Source organism: Esox lucius, chromosome 13 (assembly GCF_011004845.1).
Source record: "Esox lucius isolate fEsoLuc1 chromosome 13, fEsoLuc1.pri, whole genome shotgun sequence".
Taxonomy (NCBI): Eukaryota; Metazoa; Chordata; class Actinopteri; order Esociformes; family Esocidae; genus Esox; species Esox lucius.
This window is the reverse complement of record NC_047581.1, coordinates 38759339-38776735: the sequence shown is the minus strand read 5'-3', so window position 1 is coordinate 38776735 and position 17397 is coordinate 38759339. Positions and strand designations below refer to the sequence as shown.

At 43.0% G+C, this 17397-nt stretch overlaps 1 protein-coding gene across 1 annotated transcript; it reads right to left on the bottom strand.

Annotated features, from left to right (window-relative positions):
- Positions 1 to 2000: 2000 nt before the first annotated feature.
- Positions 2001 to 16143, bottom strand: tars1 (threonyl-tRNA synthetase 1). The gene is made up of 18 exons (XM_013131553.4): positions 15956 to 16143; positions 14254 to 14325; positions 13892 to 14082; positions 11634 to 11757; positions 11190 to 11311; positions 9794 to 9911; positions 9643 to 9707; positions 9284 to 9362; positions 7705 to 7851; positions 7443 to 7541; positions 5355 to 5521; positions 5074 to 5236; positions 4802 to 4939; positions 4515 to 4592; positions 4210 to 4310; positions 3737 to 3841; positions 2804 to 2991; positions 2001 to 2622 (listed from the first exon to the last, which is right to left on the bottom strand). Exons 1-18 carry the CDS (start codon positions 16013 to 16015, stop codon positions 2474 to 2476), a joined length of 2166 nt encoding a protein of 721 aa, XP_012987007.3. The 5' UTR covers positions 16016 to 16143; the 3' UTR covers positions 2001 to 2473.
- Positions 16144 to 17397: the final 1254 nt, after the last annotated feature.

Here is a 17397-nt window from a genome sequence, read left to right as displayed (position 1 = left end):
TCTATACTGAGTCTATGGTCCATCACTGAAGAAATTGACCACTTGGATCTCTGAGTAGTTGGTCTGGACAGTCTAATCCTGGAGAAAGATGCTCCCATATTGCAGCAGCTCCTTTTTCTTTTGACGGAGAAATAGAACAGAATGGGATCAGGGGCTTAACCAGTGTATAACATTCCAGGATGAAGTGTGGCTTGCTGATTTGATGAGACAAAATGGACAGCTCAGAGAGCTATTTGCATGTGTAGTTTTCTGAAAGATCCCCATGGATTAAACACTCACTTGAGGTCATTTGTGCGCCTTACGCTCTCTACATATAGTAAATAGTACTGTTGCTGAATATTAAAGCAGTGCCATTTGAAGGGTGTTGACCAAATCAACTAGTTCCTCGTGTAGTTTTCAGCTTACTTTTCACTGTGATTCTGGATGTCGCCTTTTCGTCCTGCTAGTCCTTATTTTCTTTTTCCTTTTCAATGGTTGCCCACTGGAGGAAGGATACTTCCTGCAATGCAATATAGACACTAGACAGGGGTAATTATATTGCCTTATAAATTTCAGTGATGGCTTTTATAATCTGAGTGCTGCCAGCATAATATCCTGCTGCTAAAATAACACTAGCAAAGCCTTATTGGGCCATCCCTAGTTACAGTAGCTGGAAAGAAACTGCCTGAGCCAGTTAGTGCAGAAACAGAGACCTGTAACCCGTGCCTGATGTTAGGATGGCAAACAGTTTGTGGCATGGATGTGAAGGATCCCTGATGATGCCGCGCACCTTATTCAGACACCTACGATGGCTGGGAGCTGTCACCAGTGATGTGTTGGAGGTCTACGATGGCTGGGAGCTGTCACCAGTGATGTGTTGGAGGTCTACGATGGCTGGGAGCTGTCACCAGTGATGTGCTGGAGGTCTACGATGGCTGGGAGCTGTCACCAGTGATGTGCTGGAGGTCTACTATGGCTGGGAGCTGTCATCAGTGATGTTCTGGATGTCTACGATGGCTGGGAGCTGTCACCAGTGATGTGCTGGAGGTCTACGATGGCTGGGAGCTGTCACCAGTGATGTGCTGGGTGGTTTTCACCACCTGTTGCAGGGCCTTCCTGTTGGCCACGAAGCAAACGCTAAAACACAGTGGCACTGATTGAATTATTTCAATTGTGCAGCGGTTTACAAGGATCTTCAGCCAGCTGCCAAGAGACAGACGGGCCTCCTTCAGCCAGCTGCCGGGAGACAGACGGGCCTCCTTCAGCCAGCTGCCGGGGAGACAGACGGGCCTCCTTCAGTCAGCTGCCGGGGAGACAGACGGGCCTCCTTCAGTCAGCTGCCGGGGAGACAGACGGGCCTCCTTCAGCCAGCTGCCGGGGAGACAGACGGGCCTCCTTCAGCCAGCTGCCGGGGAGACAGACGGGCCTCCTTCAGCACGCTGCCGGGGAGACAGACGGGCCTCCTTCAGCCAGCTGCCGGGAGACAGACGGGCCTCCTTCAGCCAGCTGCCGGGAGACAGACGGGCCTCCTGCTGCACCTTTTTGACCAGGGCTGAGGTGTTGAGGGACCAGGAGAGGTCCTTGGAGATATGGACACCCAGGAATTTGAAGCTGGACACGCTCCACCTCAGTACCGTCCATGAGAACTGGGGCGTGACCGCAGCCTTTAGACTCCCTGAATGGGTGTTTAAGTGCATAAGCACCCCCGTGTAGAGATCCGAAAAGTATCAGGCTTATAGTAACCTTACATCTGGCCAGATCAGGGGCCACAGTTGTTATTAACAGAGAAAATACATTGGGGTAGACAGTAACAACCTGATAGTAGAGGAGTACTTCTACAGTGGTGGTCTGGGGTAGATTGGTAGTTAGCAAGTCTATACGGTTTATGTTACAATGCTTAAATTCCTGTGTTCAGTCAGAAATAATAAACCAATAAACATATTTGCAGGTGCCATTTTGGATCAGAACCTGGTACTGTCGTGGCCAATAAATTAAAAGTAATTCCTTAATTACTTCCTTCCTTCCTTAAGAGTCATTTCTTTAATTTTTGTTGTTTAAAAAAATTGCAATACTTTTTATTTACAATTCTTTGATCGTATGAAAACAGCTGGCAACAGTTGACAGCAATGATCAACACTTCTAAAAACATACTGACAACTAAGAGGTAAAATGGTTGAAATCATTGTGAAGCAGAGATATCCTCAACAGCTGCTGACAGAAACAAAGCCCTAGTGGAATCACAATGACTAGTTCTGTAGAAATAGAAAGTTAGTTTCCAGACAGAAGTACAGCCCACAGCTTTGATTAAACCAATAACATCTTATTTTACCAAAACATTTTACCAACTGAATTAGGATGTGTTTTCCAGAGAGAATCATTTACAGAAACACTTAAAATTGTGGAAAAGGCACAGAAAACCTCGGCACAGAATTTGATTGGGAAATTCTCCTTTGTTGTCAGTTCATTGGGAAAGAAGCGTTGAAATCAGCCGGTCTTAGAACTCCTCCTCTGCGTTGCGGCTGCGTGAAGCTTTCAGCTGTTGGAGACGTTCCATACAGTCCTTCACGCTGCGCTCGCCATGCACCTTGTTGTCACGAGTGCGCACGTTAACCGTCTCACTGGCTTTCTCCTTTTCTCCCACCACTGTGTGTGTGTGTGTGTAGAGGAAAAGAGAGTGAGAAAGTCAAAACCAACAGTGAAGGTGTAATCTGTCACTACAGTGGCAACTGGGGCTCCGCACAGACATTTTTATTTCTTAAGTACACCACTCAATGAACTGTTCTCCTACAGCCCTCCACCCCCACCGGCCTCGGCTGCTACCCACCCAGGATGAAGTTATACTGTGCCAGCTGTGCGTTCCGGATCTTCTTATTGAGAGTGCAGCCGGCATCACAGTCCACATCCGTCATCAGCCCTCCACGGTGGAAGTCATCACGGATCTTCTGAGCGTACTCATCCAGGGTTGGTCCCACAGGAACGACCATCACCTGACTAGGAGACAGCCACAGAGGCCTAGGGCGAAGAGGTTATTAACATGTTATTACAGGTTATAACACCCAAAGACGCTTGGAAAATTAGTTTGACTAGTGGTTTCTTATCTTTTACAGAATACACTGACAACACACTGTTTCAGGAGTCCCAAATTTGCAAGTGCAGATGCTTTACAGATTATCTACTGAGTAACCTTAAACTTAAACTACTGAGTTACCCTAAACTTTATTATAACCCTATAGTTAACCTTTATCCTACCCATAACCACTGCCCTGACCTTAAACTTTATTATAACCCTATAGTTAACCTTTATCCTACCCATAACCACTGCCCTGACCTTAAACTTTATTATAACCCTATAGGTAACTTTTACCCTAAACCTTCTTCTAAACCAAGCCCCAGCAAGCAGTTGCTCAACAGATAGTAATACTATCAACAAACGTTCAACAAAATCTATAGAACATCTACAAATGGAAATTGGGAATCATGTCTAACCAAAACACTATATAACCCCCAAAACCAGGAATGTCCAAGTTTTTATTACATCCAGCATTGTCTGGGGTCTGGACTCAAAACGTCTCGCTGTCACAATTTATTAAAATAGTACTTCACACATAAGTTTTGGCATTGTCAGTGCTGTTTATAACAAACTCCCCCACCAGCTGCACATTTGACACCTCTGATATAGATCTCAGGAAACCTTCCTAAGAGTGTCTGGTTAAAGAAAGGATAAACCTTTCAGAACCCCCACCGCTCCAGCACTCACCATTTCCCTCCGTAGTTTTCAGTCAGGATGGCGATCATCCTCTCCACCGACCCAAGGATGGCTCTGTGGATGATGACTGGCCTCTTCTTGTCATCTCCATCATGGCTACACCCCCCCACAGAAGACAGTGTTTCACATCAAACACCTGGCACTCACAATATCATCTGAAAAGGCTGTTTTCTTCATCCACAACACGCTGACACTGTTCTCCAGACAATCGAGAAACAAACTCTTGCAACTCAACTCACACCAGTGTTTGCACAACGGTGTATTCATCATAACAACGTCCATCTTTCATTTCTCCCGTTCTAGTCATTTAGCTAATCATCTTTGTGGAAGTTTAGAAGTAGCGTTGCTCATTAGCCTGCCAGCATAACGTATGCTCTACTGACCTGTAATTAAACCACAGGGAACCAAACCGATAGAGGGCTCTACTAGCAACCAAATGCATGCAGTGTCAGAAGAAGTCTTACCTGACAAAAGAGAGGTTGAATCGGATTGGCAGCTGGAAGTCTAGCTGGATGGTGGCACACTGGTGATATCGACCAATAGCATCCTTGATCTGGATGTCAATCTACAGCAGGGGACAAAAAACATGATGATGATGATGTTGTTGTTGTTAAGACGTATGAGGGGTTTCCATTCCTTAAGCCAATTACCAAATATCTGTTTGACAGAGCTATTAATGTAACTGAAACAAAAATGTTGGTACATTAGATTACCTTTAGTTCTCATTAAGAATTCTTAACAATAGTAAATATTGGAAGATGAGCCATACCTTCGGTCCATAAAACGCTCCATCTCCGGGGTTGAGAACCCACTTCTCTCCAAACTCGTTCAGACTGTTCTCCAGTTGCTGTGCACAGAGCAGAAAACAGGGTTCAAGGTCAGAGAACAGGGTTCAAGGTCAGAGAACAGGGTTCAAGGTCAGATAAGGCTGCCTCCATTTAATAATACATTCTATAAAATGAAATCAGTAATTAATTTCAGACTTTGGTATCCCCCAGGAGTTCACACTACATACGTATTAAGGCATCGTTATAAAAGAAGTCCAAGTCTGTTTACCTTCTCAGCCTGATCCCAAACTGCGGGCTCTCCCAGGAACTTCTCTGGCCTGGTGGAGAGGTTCAGCTTGAAGGAGAATCCAAAACAGTCATACACCGTACGCAAGAAGTCCAGACAACCCTTAATCTCATCTTCAATCTGGTTGGAAAAGGACCACAGGCACAACATCAAGACAACATGCGAGCGCACACAATCACATACAAGACGTGACTGTCAGGGACTAGAGCCGACCGGACGTCGGGGTTACGAGTTAGCCGTGAGCGTGGTGTGACCTGGTCCATGGTGCAGAAGATGTGGGCGTCATCCTGCTGGAAGCGGCGGACACGAGTCAGACCAGTCAGCGCGCCAGACAGCTCATTGCGATGCAGCACGCCAAAGTCAGCCATCCGCAAGGGCAGCTCTCTCCAGGACCGAGGCCGATGGTCAAACATCAAACTGGAAGGAGAGCGGGAGAGGCAGCCATTATCACCAGGCCTTGTCAGGGTTATCCCCTGAGAGGAGCTGAACACGGTCATGCCCAGCCGGACATCAGGTGTTAGTAGGCATTCCTCACCAGTGTCCAGGGCAGTTCATGGGTTTCAGGGCAAAGACCTCCTTCTCCACCTCGAAGGAGAACATATTGTCGCTGTAGTGCTGCCAGTGGCCGGATGTTTGCCACAGCTTGCTGTTGTAGATGTTTGGGGTCACAACCTCCTGGAAACCACGCTTACGGTACTCACTCTACAGGGTGTGGAGACATACCGATTACCATTCAATCTGGTGGGTGACTGACCTACTGACCGTTGTTAAATAGCGTTGTGGTTAGAGACACGGACTACAGAACAACAGGTCCTGCATTTGCCTCCCGCCACTGTTAAAACATGTTATGCCTCACGATTTGTTCAGGACAGACAAAAGCTTTGCTGGCTACAACCTTCAGTAGCTACATAACAAGAAGTCTAAAATAAAACAGTTCTGGTGAATGTTAGGATTTGTTCAGGATAGACAAACCTTGGCTACACAATTCTCTCATCTTTTCACTTGACAAAAATATATATCATATATATTTCAATGTTGGCTTTTATCTTGAAAAAGAAAATCTGAGTTAGCGCTGCTAGTATAATATCCTTCTCCAAAAGAACTGTAATGAAGCCTCGAATGGCCATAACTATCGTCACCTATATTGATAGATACTGTATCAATGTCATTCACAAATGGCTAATTAGCTGTTAAAACAGCCAGTAGCAAAAGAGTACTTGCTCAGGATAGACAAACTGCTGCCTACATCCTTCAGTAGCTACGTTATAAGCCTAAAATGAAACTGCTATATTGCGACTATTTCTGGTGGATTTTCGAATTATATCTCAGGATTTGTTCAGGATAGTCAAACACTTTGCTGACTACACGATTCTCATGTCTTTTCACTTGACGAAAAAGTCAGTTATCGTCACCTATATTGATACAGTAGTTATTGTATCAATGTCATTCACGAATGGCTAATACGCTGTTAAAACAGCCAGTTGCAAAAGCCATACAGTTCATAGATGCTATTTGTGGTGGAGGAAAACTTAAGAAACATTACTCAGTTAACACAATGGTTAATAGTATCTAACGAAATATTCAAACTTGGCGTGATGTTAATGTGTGACAACATTATATAATGTCAATATGCTATACTGACACCAGGCAAAAGCACAGCTCTGTGGCGTAGTGGTTAATGACACAGCCATTCAAGTGGCCGACCCGGGTTTGAATCTGGAGAGGGCAGCCAGGATCAACACTTTCTATTGCGGGCCGGGTGAACTACACTTACCTGGTTTCTTGTTTTGTATTTTGAATAATGTGTATGTCCGCAATACCAGGGAACAAGCAGTACATTTCTCCCTCTGTGTCAAGTCTAAATCAGGGAAACTCCTGAAGCAATTTTGGGACAAACTGCTGTTCCTCATAGCAACCATTCCTGAAGTAATTGACACTTATCTGTACCAGACTAGAACAGCTATTATACCATTAGGTTATTTTTAGATGAAAACAGACTTTCTTCCCCTCGTTATCTTGGAGGAAATTGTGATTTTTTGCCTGAGTATGCTGTGTAATGTTTCTCAAGTGATACATTTATTTCCAGGAGGTATTAACTTGGTATAGTGCTCAATTCAACTTTTGTTTAACCAAAGCTTCAAATGTGACAAAACATTATAGCTGCTACTTTAAGGTCAAGGTTCCTGTTGCCAAGGAGTCAAAGTGCTTGAAGGAGAATATATTGGTTAAACAAAATAACAACAAACGAAATAATACAAATCTGTGTCACTCGTTAGCAACTGCACTCTGCAGTCTAACTAACATTGAAATAAACAATATATGTCAGTAACTGACAAACAGGAACAGAAGACCTACCCGTGGTCAATCCTACCATCCTCCAGGAACAGAAGACCTACCCCTGGTCAATGCTACCATCCTCCAGGAACAGAAGACCTACCCCTGGTCAATCCTACCATCCTCCAGGAACAGAAGACCTACCCCTGGTCAATCCTACCATCCTCCAGGAACAGAAGACCAACCCCTGGTCAATGCTACCATCCTCCAGGAACAGAAGACCTACCCCTGGTCAATCCTACCATCCTCCAGGAACAGAAGACCTACCCCTGGTTTATGCTAGACTCACCCTGATAAAGTTCACCAGGCTGTTGTAAATGAAGGTTCCTTTGGGCAGGAAGAAACAGCTGCCTGGAGACAAGTCATGGAAGAAGAACAGGTCCTGTTCCTGGAGAGAAAAGAGGGTCTCAGTGGAACAGAAGGAGAATAATGTTCTGTTTGAAGTGACTGTGTTCCACCCCAGCAGTATCATCAGATGGTCTGTTAACCAGGAAGGACACTGCATGCTGCTGTATAAATTAAACATGAGTTATTGACTGCTTGTCCCGTACCCGACCCAGTTTGCGGTGGTCCCTGTTCTTGGCCTCCTCCTGGAAGCGTTCCCACTCCTTGAGCATCTTGGGATCAGGAAAGGAGATCCCGTAGATCCTCTGGAGACTTTCCATGTCCGCTTTGCCCTCCCAGTAGGTGGAGGAGTTCTGCAGGGAACACCAGTTTGGAAAGACAACTTTAGTTAAAACAGGTCAGAACTATGATTGTCTTCTAAATAAAGATGTATAGTATTGACAGATACAGTAAATAAATGTGTATGTTATAGTGAGGCACACATAACAGCCATGACAGTTCTTTAGCTGCCTTTTGAAACTCCAAGCAGTCTGTCATGTGCCTTTAATTGAGGACTGGCGTCCATCAAGCCACTCTATCATAAAGGTCGGATTACTGGAGCGCTGCAGAGATGGTTGTCCTTCTGGAAGTTAATCCACACAGGAACTCTGTTAGAATGATCACTGGGTTGTTGCTCACCTCCTTGACAAAGGCCTTTCTCCCCTGATTGTTATTTTTGCTCGGCGCTGACAGCTCTAGGTATTTTTTGTATCGATACAATCCTGTCACAAAGCTCTATGGACAATTCCCTTTGACCTCCTGGTTTGGTTTTTGCTCTGACATGAGCTGTCAACTGTGGGACCTTATATAGACAGGTGTGTGCCTTTTAAAATCAGGTCCAATCAATTGAATTTATCACAGTTGGAATCCAATCAAGCTGTAGAAACATTTCAAGGATGATAAATGCAAACAGGATGTATCGTTTCAAAGTTTGGGGTCACACAAATTTCCTTGGTTTTGAAAGAAAAGCTAACTTTTGTCCAATAAAATAACATTAAATTGATCAGAAAAATTGTGTAGACATTGTAAATGAGCTGGAAACACATGATTTTGTATGGAATATCTACAGAGGCCCATTATCAGCAACCACCAGTCCTGTGTTCTAATGGCATGTTGTGTTTTCTAATCCAAGTTTATAATTTTAAAGGCTAACTGATCATTAGAAAACCCTTTTGCAATTATGTTAGCACAGCTGAAAATTCTTGTGCTGATTAAGGAAGCAATAAAAAGGTCTTTCTTTAGAATATTTGAGTATCTGAAGAATCAGCAATTGTGGGTTTGATCATAGGCTTTATATATCCAGAAAGAAATAACTTTCATCTGTGAGCATGGTGAAGGCAATATGAGGGTCTGGGGGTAATTTGGTGGTGGTAAAGTAGGAGATTTGTACAGGATAAAAGGGATCTTGAAGAAGGAAGGCTATCATTCCTTTTTGCAGCACCATGCCCTATCCTAGTCATTTTGCTATATTTCCTTTTCAAACTCATTTCATGTTTGTTTTCATGGAGAACAAAAAATTTCTAAGTGACCCCAAATGTTTTAACAGTAGTCGATATATTTGCAAACATTTCTAATACTTGTTTTTGCTTCAACATTATTAGGTACTGTGTAAATTTTTCCATGAGAAAGTGTGCTGAATTTAATCCATTTTATAATTAAGCTGTAACGTAACATTGTGTTGAAAATAGTGAAGGGATTTGAATACTTTCCAAATCCCGGTTATAGTATTGAGAGTTGACAATTCACCTTGTGGATCTTCAAGGCCTTGATTTTTCCGGTGTGCCTGACATGGGGCCCACGGCAAAGGTCAATCAGAGGTCCACATCTAGCAAGAACAAAGGACAGATATGATCCCATATGGAAGGTGTCACAGTGGGCCCCATGCCACAGTGTCCAACAGTCTGTAACCATTAAGGGTCTGGACAGGCTGTGGAATCGTGTGGAGTCATGGCGTGTGTGGTTAAGCGTGTGGAGTCATGGCGTGTGTGGTTAAGCGTGTGGAGTCATGGCGTGTGGAGTCATGGCGTGTGGAGTCATGGCACACACGGTTAAGCGTGTGGAGAGGCTGAACTTGGTTAACCACCATCCTCCTGAGTCAAACATACCTGTAGACAGTAGTGGTGGGTGTGGTCACCTTCTCATTCAGGATTCTGCACTTGAACTTGTTGTACTGCAGAGGAAAAGAGAGGTCATTTCACATCAGTGGCTAGTAGAACAATAGAAAATATAGAAATAACAATGCAGAGAAACAGACACCTTGAACATTTCCAGAAGAGTTTCCTTCTTGATCTCCAGCCTCTCAAATGGCTGCTTTTCCTTGATAATCTTCTTACACAGGTTCTCCAAGCAGGGGAAGTCATTACTGGACACACCACTGAAGAAGAAATGCAGGAGTAGAGTGGGTACAGGGAAGGAAGAAGAGACGCTGACTAAAGGACTCTGAGACTCTCATACCTTTAACATCTCCTAGTTGGTTGTCTTCAGAGTTTATTAATGACCAGCTTTGTCTGGAAACACTTCTAAAAGACCACGAAGGTTAAAGACCTCCCTCCATTATCACCCAGGAGGTGACAGAATAAACACTGCCTGGACAACCTGCTCCCGTCAAAATCAACTGACAAAAGACCTCCCTCCATTATCACCCAGGAGGTGACAGAATAAACACTGCCTGGACAACCTGCTCCCGTCAAAATCAACTGACAAAAGACCTCCCTCCATTATCACCCAGGAGGTGACAGAATAAACACTGCCTGAACAACCTGCTCCCGTCAAAATCAACTGACAAAAGACCTCCCTCCATTATCACCCAGGTGACAGAATAAACACTGCCTGGACAACCTGCTCCCGTCAAAATCAACTGACAAAAGACCTCCCTCCCAACAGCATTTCACTGGTATAACCAGAAAAACACTTCTTCCCCAGACTGAATTCATTAAAAACAGTCTTATCGGGTGTTTTTTGATGGGTATTTTGACACTTTATTCAGACAGCATGAAATATCAGGCAGGACAGAGAGAGTTAGAAGACACAGGTTGAAGCGTTGGAGCGGGGAATTGAACCCCTGTCTGCAGTGGGGAGAGGTGTCTAAACTGGGAGTGTTACCACTAGACCACCTCCACAGGCACTTACTGCATCCTAAACTCTATATCACACTACTTTAAACCAGAGTACTGCCTCAATAAAATATGGAGGACAAGACAGAGAATAGGATGAGGAGAAGAGGAGAGGACAAGGAGAAGACGAGCAGGAGGGGAGAACGAGGAGAAGAAAAGGAGGGGAGGAAGTAGAGGCTGGGCGAATCCTGTGACTGGCAGAGCTGGGGTTAATCATTTTAACAAAAGTTGGATTGTGTATTGCATCTATAAGGCAAAATGTATTTGTGGAAAAATAAAAATGTTTGTTCCAAAATCACTGCAGTGACATGCAGTAGCGGTTCCCCAGTGAAGTAAATTACAGAGTTCAATGTGCAGTGCCATGCAGTGCCAGTTTCCCCAGCACAGTAAATTACAGTATTTTAATGTGCAGTAACATGCAGTGCCAGTTTCCCCAGCACAGTAAATTACAGTATTTTAATGTGCAGTAACATGCAGTGTCGGTTTCCCCAGTGCAGTAAATGAGTGTTTAAATGTGCAGTGTTCAGGGCTTTACTTACTCTTGGTCCAGGAACATGTCATAGTAGAAGCCAGTCTCAATGGGAGGTCCATAACACAAACAGCCTCCATACACCCTCTCCATCGCCTCACCCATTATATGGGCACTAGAGTGCCAGTACACCTGAGAGCAGGAGAGGAGGAATATGGAGAAAGAGGAGAGGAAGTAGTGAGAGAAAGAAAAGGAATAATAGAGAAAGGAAAAGAGGAGTAACAGAGGGGAGAGGAGTAACAGAGGATAGGAGGAAAAGAAAAGAGCAGGAATAGAGGAGGAATAGAGAAAGAGAAGAGAAGGAATAGACAGAGGAGGGTAGGAAGAGAAAGGAGGAGAAGATTATATACAGAGGAGGAAAGGGGAGAATGTAAAGAAAAGTAAAAGTAAGAGAAGAGGAGGTGAACGTCGCCCCCTGGAGGGCTTCATGCTAACTGAGATAGGAGTTACTTACAGCTTGGGCCTCCTCATCATCAAACTTTAGTAGCTGCAGACTACAGTCTTCTTCCAGAGGCCTGTCCAGATCCCACACAGAGCTGTTCACCTTGGCTACTACTGTGCTGTCAGCCAAACCCTGGCTAGGGAGACGTTAAAAACACTTCTACATTATAATAATTAATGACAATGTATCCTAGGGTGGTCTAAATGAGTTCTACATTATAATAATCTATGATACTGTATGCTAGGTTGGTCTAAATGAGTTCTACATTATAATAATCTATGATACTGTATGCTAGGTTGGTCTAAATGAGTTCTACATTATAATAATCTATGATACTGTATGCTAGGTTGGTCTAAATGAGTTCTACATTATAATAATCTATGATACTGTATGCTAGGGTGGTCTAAAGGAGTTCTACATTATAATAATCTATGATACTGTATGCTAGGGTGGTCTAAATGAGTTACACATTACAAACCCGATTCCCAAAAAGTAGGGACACTGTACAAATTGTGAGTAAAAAAGAAATGGAATAATTTACAAATCTCATAAACTTATATTTAATTCACAATAGAATATAGATACGTATTGAAAGTGAGACATTTTGTAATGTCATGCCAAATATTGGCTCATTTTGGATTTCATGAGAACGACACATTCCAAAAAAGTTGGGACAGGTAGCAATAAGAGGCAGGAAAAGTTAAATGTACAGATAAGGAACAACTGGAGGACCAATTTGCAACTTATTATGTCAATTGGCAACATGATTGGGTATAAAAAGAGCCTCTCAGAGTGGCAGTGTCTTTCAGAAGTCAAGATGGGCAGAGGATCACCAATTCCCCCAATGCTGCGGCGAAAAATAGTGGAGCAATATCAGAAAGGAGTTTCTCAGAGAAAAATTGCAAAGAGTTTGAAGTTATCATCATCTACAGTGCATAATATCATCCAAAGATTCAGAGAATCTGGAACAATCTCTGTGCGTAAGGGTCAAGGCCGGAAAACCATACTGGATGCCCATGATCTTCGGGCCCTCAGACGGCACTGCATCACATACAGGAATGATACTGTAATGGAAATCACAACATGGGCTCAGGAATACTTCCAGAAAACATTGTCGGTGAACACAATCCACCGTGCCATTCGCCGTTGCCAGCTAAAACTCTATAGGTCAAAAAAGAAGCCGTATCTAAACAGGATCCAGAAGCGCAGGCGTTTTCTCTGGGCCAAGGATCATTTAAAATGGACTGTGGCAAAGTGGAAAAGTGTTCTGTGGTCAGACTAATCAAAATTTGAAGTTCATTTTGGAAAACTGGGACGCCATGTCATCCGGACTAAAGAGGACAAGGACAACCCAAGTTGTTATTAGCGCTCAGTTCAGAAGCCTGGATCTCTGATGGTATGGGGTTGCATGAGTGCGTGTAGCATGGGCAGCCTACACATCTGGAAAGGCACCATCAATGCTGACAGTTATATCCAAGTTCTATAACATCATATGCTCCCATCCTGATGTCGTCTCTTTCAGGGAAGACCTTGCATTTTCCAACATGACAATGCCAGACCACATACTGCATCATTTACAATGTCATGGCTGCATAGAAGAAGGATCCGGGTACTGAAATGGCCAGCCTGCAATCCAGATCTTTCACCCATAGAAAACATTTGGCGCATCATAAAGAGGAAGGTGCGACAAAGAAGACCTAAGACAGTTGAGCAACTAGAAGCCTGTATTAGACAAGTGGAACAACATTCCTATTCATAAACTTGAGCAACTTGTCTCCTCAGTCCCATGACGTTTGCAGTCTGTTATAAAAAGAAGAGGGGATGCCACACAGTGGTAAACATGGCCTTGTCGCAACTTTTTTGAGATGTGTTGATGCCATGATATTTTAAATAAACGTATTTTTCCCTTAAAGTGATACATTTTCTCAGTTTAAACATTTGATGTCATCTATGTTGTATTCTGAATAAAATATTGAAATTTGAAACTTCCACATCATTGCATTCTGTTTTTATTAACAATTGTACAGTGTCCCAACTTGTGATAATCTATGATACTGTATGCTAGGGTGGTCTAAATGAGTTACACATTATATTAATATATGATTCTGTATGCTAGGTTGGTCTAAATTAGTTATATGTGATAATCTATGATACTGTATGCTAGGGTGGTCTAAATTAGTTATATGTGATAATCTATGATACTGTATGCTAGGGTGGTCTAAATGAGTTAGATATTATAATAATCCCAGAATGCATCTTTGAAGTTTTACCTGATGCTAGCAGCCACCTGGTAAGGCGTGGTTCTCCAGGACTCTGCCTCCACCACCTTCCCATCTGGGAGAGTCACTTTGATGGGTTTACTGTCCTTCTCCGCCCGCTCTGCCATGAGGGTGTCATGCTCCTCCTTCAGCTTTCTGTACAGCGCCAGGCGCTCCTCAATGTAGGAGGGAGGAGGAGACAGCTGGCCACAGAGGGGAAACATGTTTTAATATTTCAAATGTGTTTTCCTTTGAAACTTCTGTGTGTGTAAATTGTAACTTAATTTGCGAGACAAAAGACAGACATTCCAAGAGACAGGAAGATTGGAATTAAATGGAGAGGTAAGAGGCTTAAACTTTGACCTCACACTCACCTCAGTCTTCCCAGCTGCATCTCCAGCCTTCTTCTCCTTCTTCTTCTTCTCTCCATTCTTGCCTGCTCCACCCTTTACAAGAACAGTTTATAACCAAATAAATGGCCGGCAGGTATCTAAATATATAGATGATGCTAAATATCACACCAAAAGACCAGCCAGTGAACAACCGCACCAGAAGACCGGCCAGATAATAACCACACCAAAACACCTCACAGATAATAGGCACACCAGAAAACCACCCAGATAATAACCACACCAGAACACTAGTCAGTGCACAAACAAACTAAAAGGTTGTGCTACAACATTTTTCAACAAGTCCTTTTCCAAACTGTAGAAGCGAGTAACCACTCAGATAATGGGTGAGGTCATGACTGGTGTGTGACGTGAAGACTCAGATAATGGGTGAGGTCATGACTACATTAATCATCCCCCTGTGGGAAAGGTTTTAATGCAGTAGATACAGAACAACACCAGAGCTACAGGTCCAAGTGCTTCCACCAGGTGATCAGGAATGTCTCCTTTGAAATCACTGAGCACTGCTGTACTACTCACACTGCGCCACATCCAAAGCAACCATCACACTGCGCCACATCCAAAGCAATCATCACACTGCGCCACATCCAAAGCAACCATCACACTGCGCCACATCCAAAGCAACCATCACACTGTGCCACATCCAAAGCAACAATCACACTGCGCCACATCCAAAGCAACCATCCTAGCAAAAAATGCAGAGGTTCAATGCTCAACGGGTGACCCTCACTCTGACTTGGGAATGGGAAGAAAAAATAAGAAAAAAGATTTGGATTGGTGTCGGTTGTTGCAGGGAAAACACTGACACAATGCTGATGGCAATGCAACGCGTGTAATGGAGCTGAAGTGTACCAGCTGAGACACCAGCAAATAAAAATGAAAACGGCAAGAGCAACTGTTAAGTGTACATGGCCGTGGACCTTGTATGCTAAAGACATACCCCTATTTCAGCAAACATCACAGAAGTGGGCGCCTGGAGTGCATTTGCCTAACCAAACAAAATGTTTTAATTGTAAAATAACTACCTTAATTTGCATTCCATTCTAGTTTATAGTTGTATTTATTTTTATAGAGATTGAATCCATCTGTCCCATAGATCAGTATACTGTTACATGGCTACTTTTATGACTACATTTATCTTCACAACTGCTACTATTTATTGAAGATTATTTCTTTACTACGGCTGTCCATGCATAGGTTGACAACCATGGGGCTAGTCATTATCTAGGAAAGACAAAGAAACGTGTCCTGTTATACAAACTGACAGAATCTTCAGGAAAACATAGGACATAATATAGCCAAAGTGGTAGGAGAGTAGATTTGTTTTCCCATAGCGTAACTTGTTTTTGGATGGCTTATTAGTTGACAAGGCACAATGCTAGCTAAGGTAGCTAGAACCATCACATATACATATGCCATTAGGAACCGATACATAATAATATGATAACTATTATAGCTCAGAGACAACAACAATAAAGTATGTTTTTTGAAAACCCCTGATTATGGCCTGACGGGCAAATACCGAGCTAAACGAAATTAGCCATAGCATAGCTGTCATGTTTCACATTGGCTGGCGCTAGCATAGCTTAGCTTCAAATCAAATACTGAGTGTAACAGCATGCGTGATGTCAATAATTAAATAGTTCTTAGCAAGTACCCACGCTACCTTTTTTCCTTCTTCAATTTTCAGGTCCTTCATCTGCTCCGCCATGCCCTCGTCAGCCATTACAGTACAAATATAATCAGGAAATACTATTTAATATTAGATATTAAGTAAAGATGGTGAATTGCATCAGGTTAGCCAGCTCACCGGCACGATCGTGTCCCGGATATTGAGTGTATGTTTCATATGCCTTTTCCTCCCTGCCACTCGCTGATGCAATCTTTGCGAATTTGATTGACAGTAGCATTGGGCCAATTATGTCTCGTTTTTGTGTTCGGAGAAAAAGTGGATTAGTATTTGGGTAGGTCTGAAGCGAATAGATGTGGCAGAAAAATACATAACACAAAATGTAAATGAAAACCTTTGGCCTTATTCACGCATTTCTTCATTAACCCCTTCCCTCTTTATGCTTTCTTTCCTTTAATAGGCATAGGTCACATCAGTATAAATAATTATAATGACAACAAAAATTAAAGAAACAAAGTCTACAATTCAAAGTAGACCTACATTTTAAAAGGTTAAAGGCATATTGGGTGTTAAATTATAGGCTATGTACAGCGGTGTAAAAATCTGCATATAGTGAGAATGACACATGGATATGAATATGGGTTTATGTTCACAATGTTGTTTGTGCTCCACTGATTGTCCTTTCTAACAGGTATGGGAGGTTCTCAATGTTTCATTTGATTTATTTTGTGGTTCTGTTTGATCTGAGTTAAATATGTGTCTTTAATGTGGTCAAATATTTCTTCAGGTGGTAGGAAGTGAAGCTCAGGTTCCACATCTTTTTCTGGGCAGTGTGTTTTTCTCGAGAGCCACGTCTGTTTATTTGCAAGGCAAGGCCATGACCACTGAGTCTGTACATAGTCACACTGTTTGTACATTTTGGGTCAGTCACAGTGGTCATGTATTCTGCCAATCCATTCTCTTTGTTTAGGGCAATGTAAAATATGTATTTGTTTTGTTTTATCAACTATGTCATATAGTTGCTCTCTAGGTTTATCTATAGATGAAGACTTAATGGTGAAAGGTTTTAGAATAGCTAAATAATAATCATAATATAATGCATTTCAAGGACACTGTACATCAATCACAATAATAAGTATGAATAACAAGAAAGTCAAAACAAAATAAACAAATAGCAGGAATAAATGGGTATAGCCGATTGTGGACCAAGCTATGAGGGGAAAGTCGTGGTGAAGAGGTGGGTTTTAACCTGTTCTTGAAGGTGTAAATGGAGTCAGAGTAGCGTGTTGCAGGTGGAAGTGCATTCCACAATCTGGGAGCCACAACACTGAAGGCCCAGTCCCCCTTGGTACACAGTCTGGATATAGTGAGAAGGCCCGGTCCCCCTTGGTACACAGTCTGGATATAGTGAGAAGGCCCGGTCCCCCTTGGTACACAGTCTGGATATAGTGAGAAGGCCCGGTCCCCCTTGGTACACA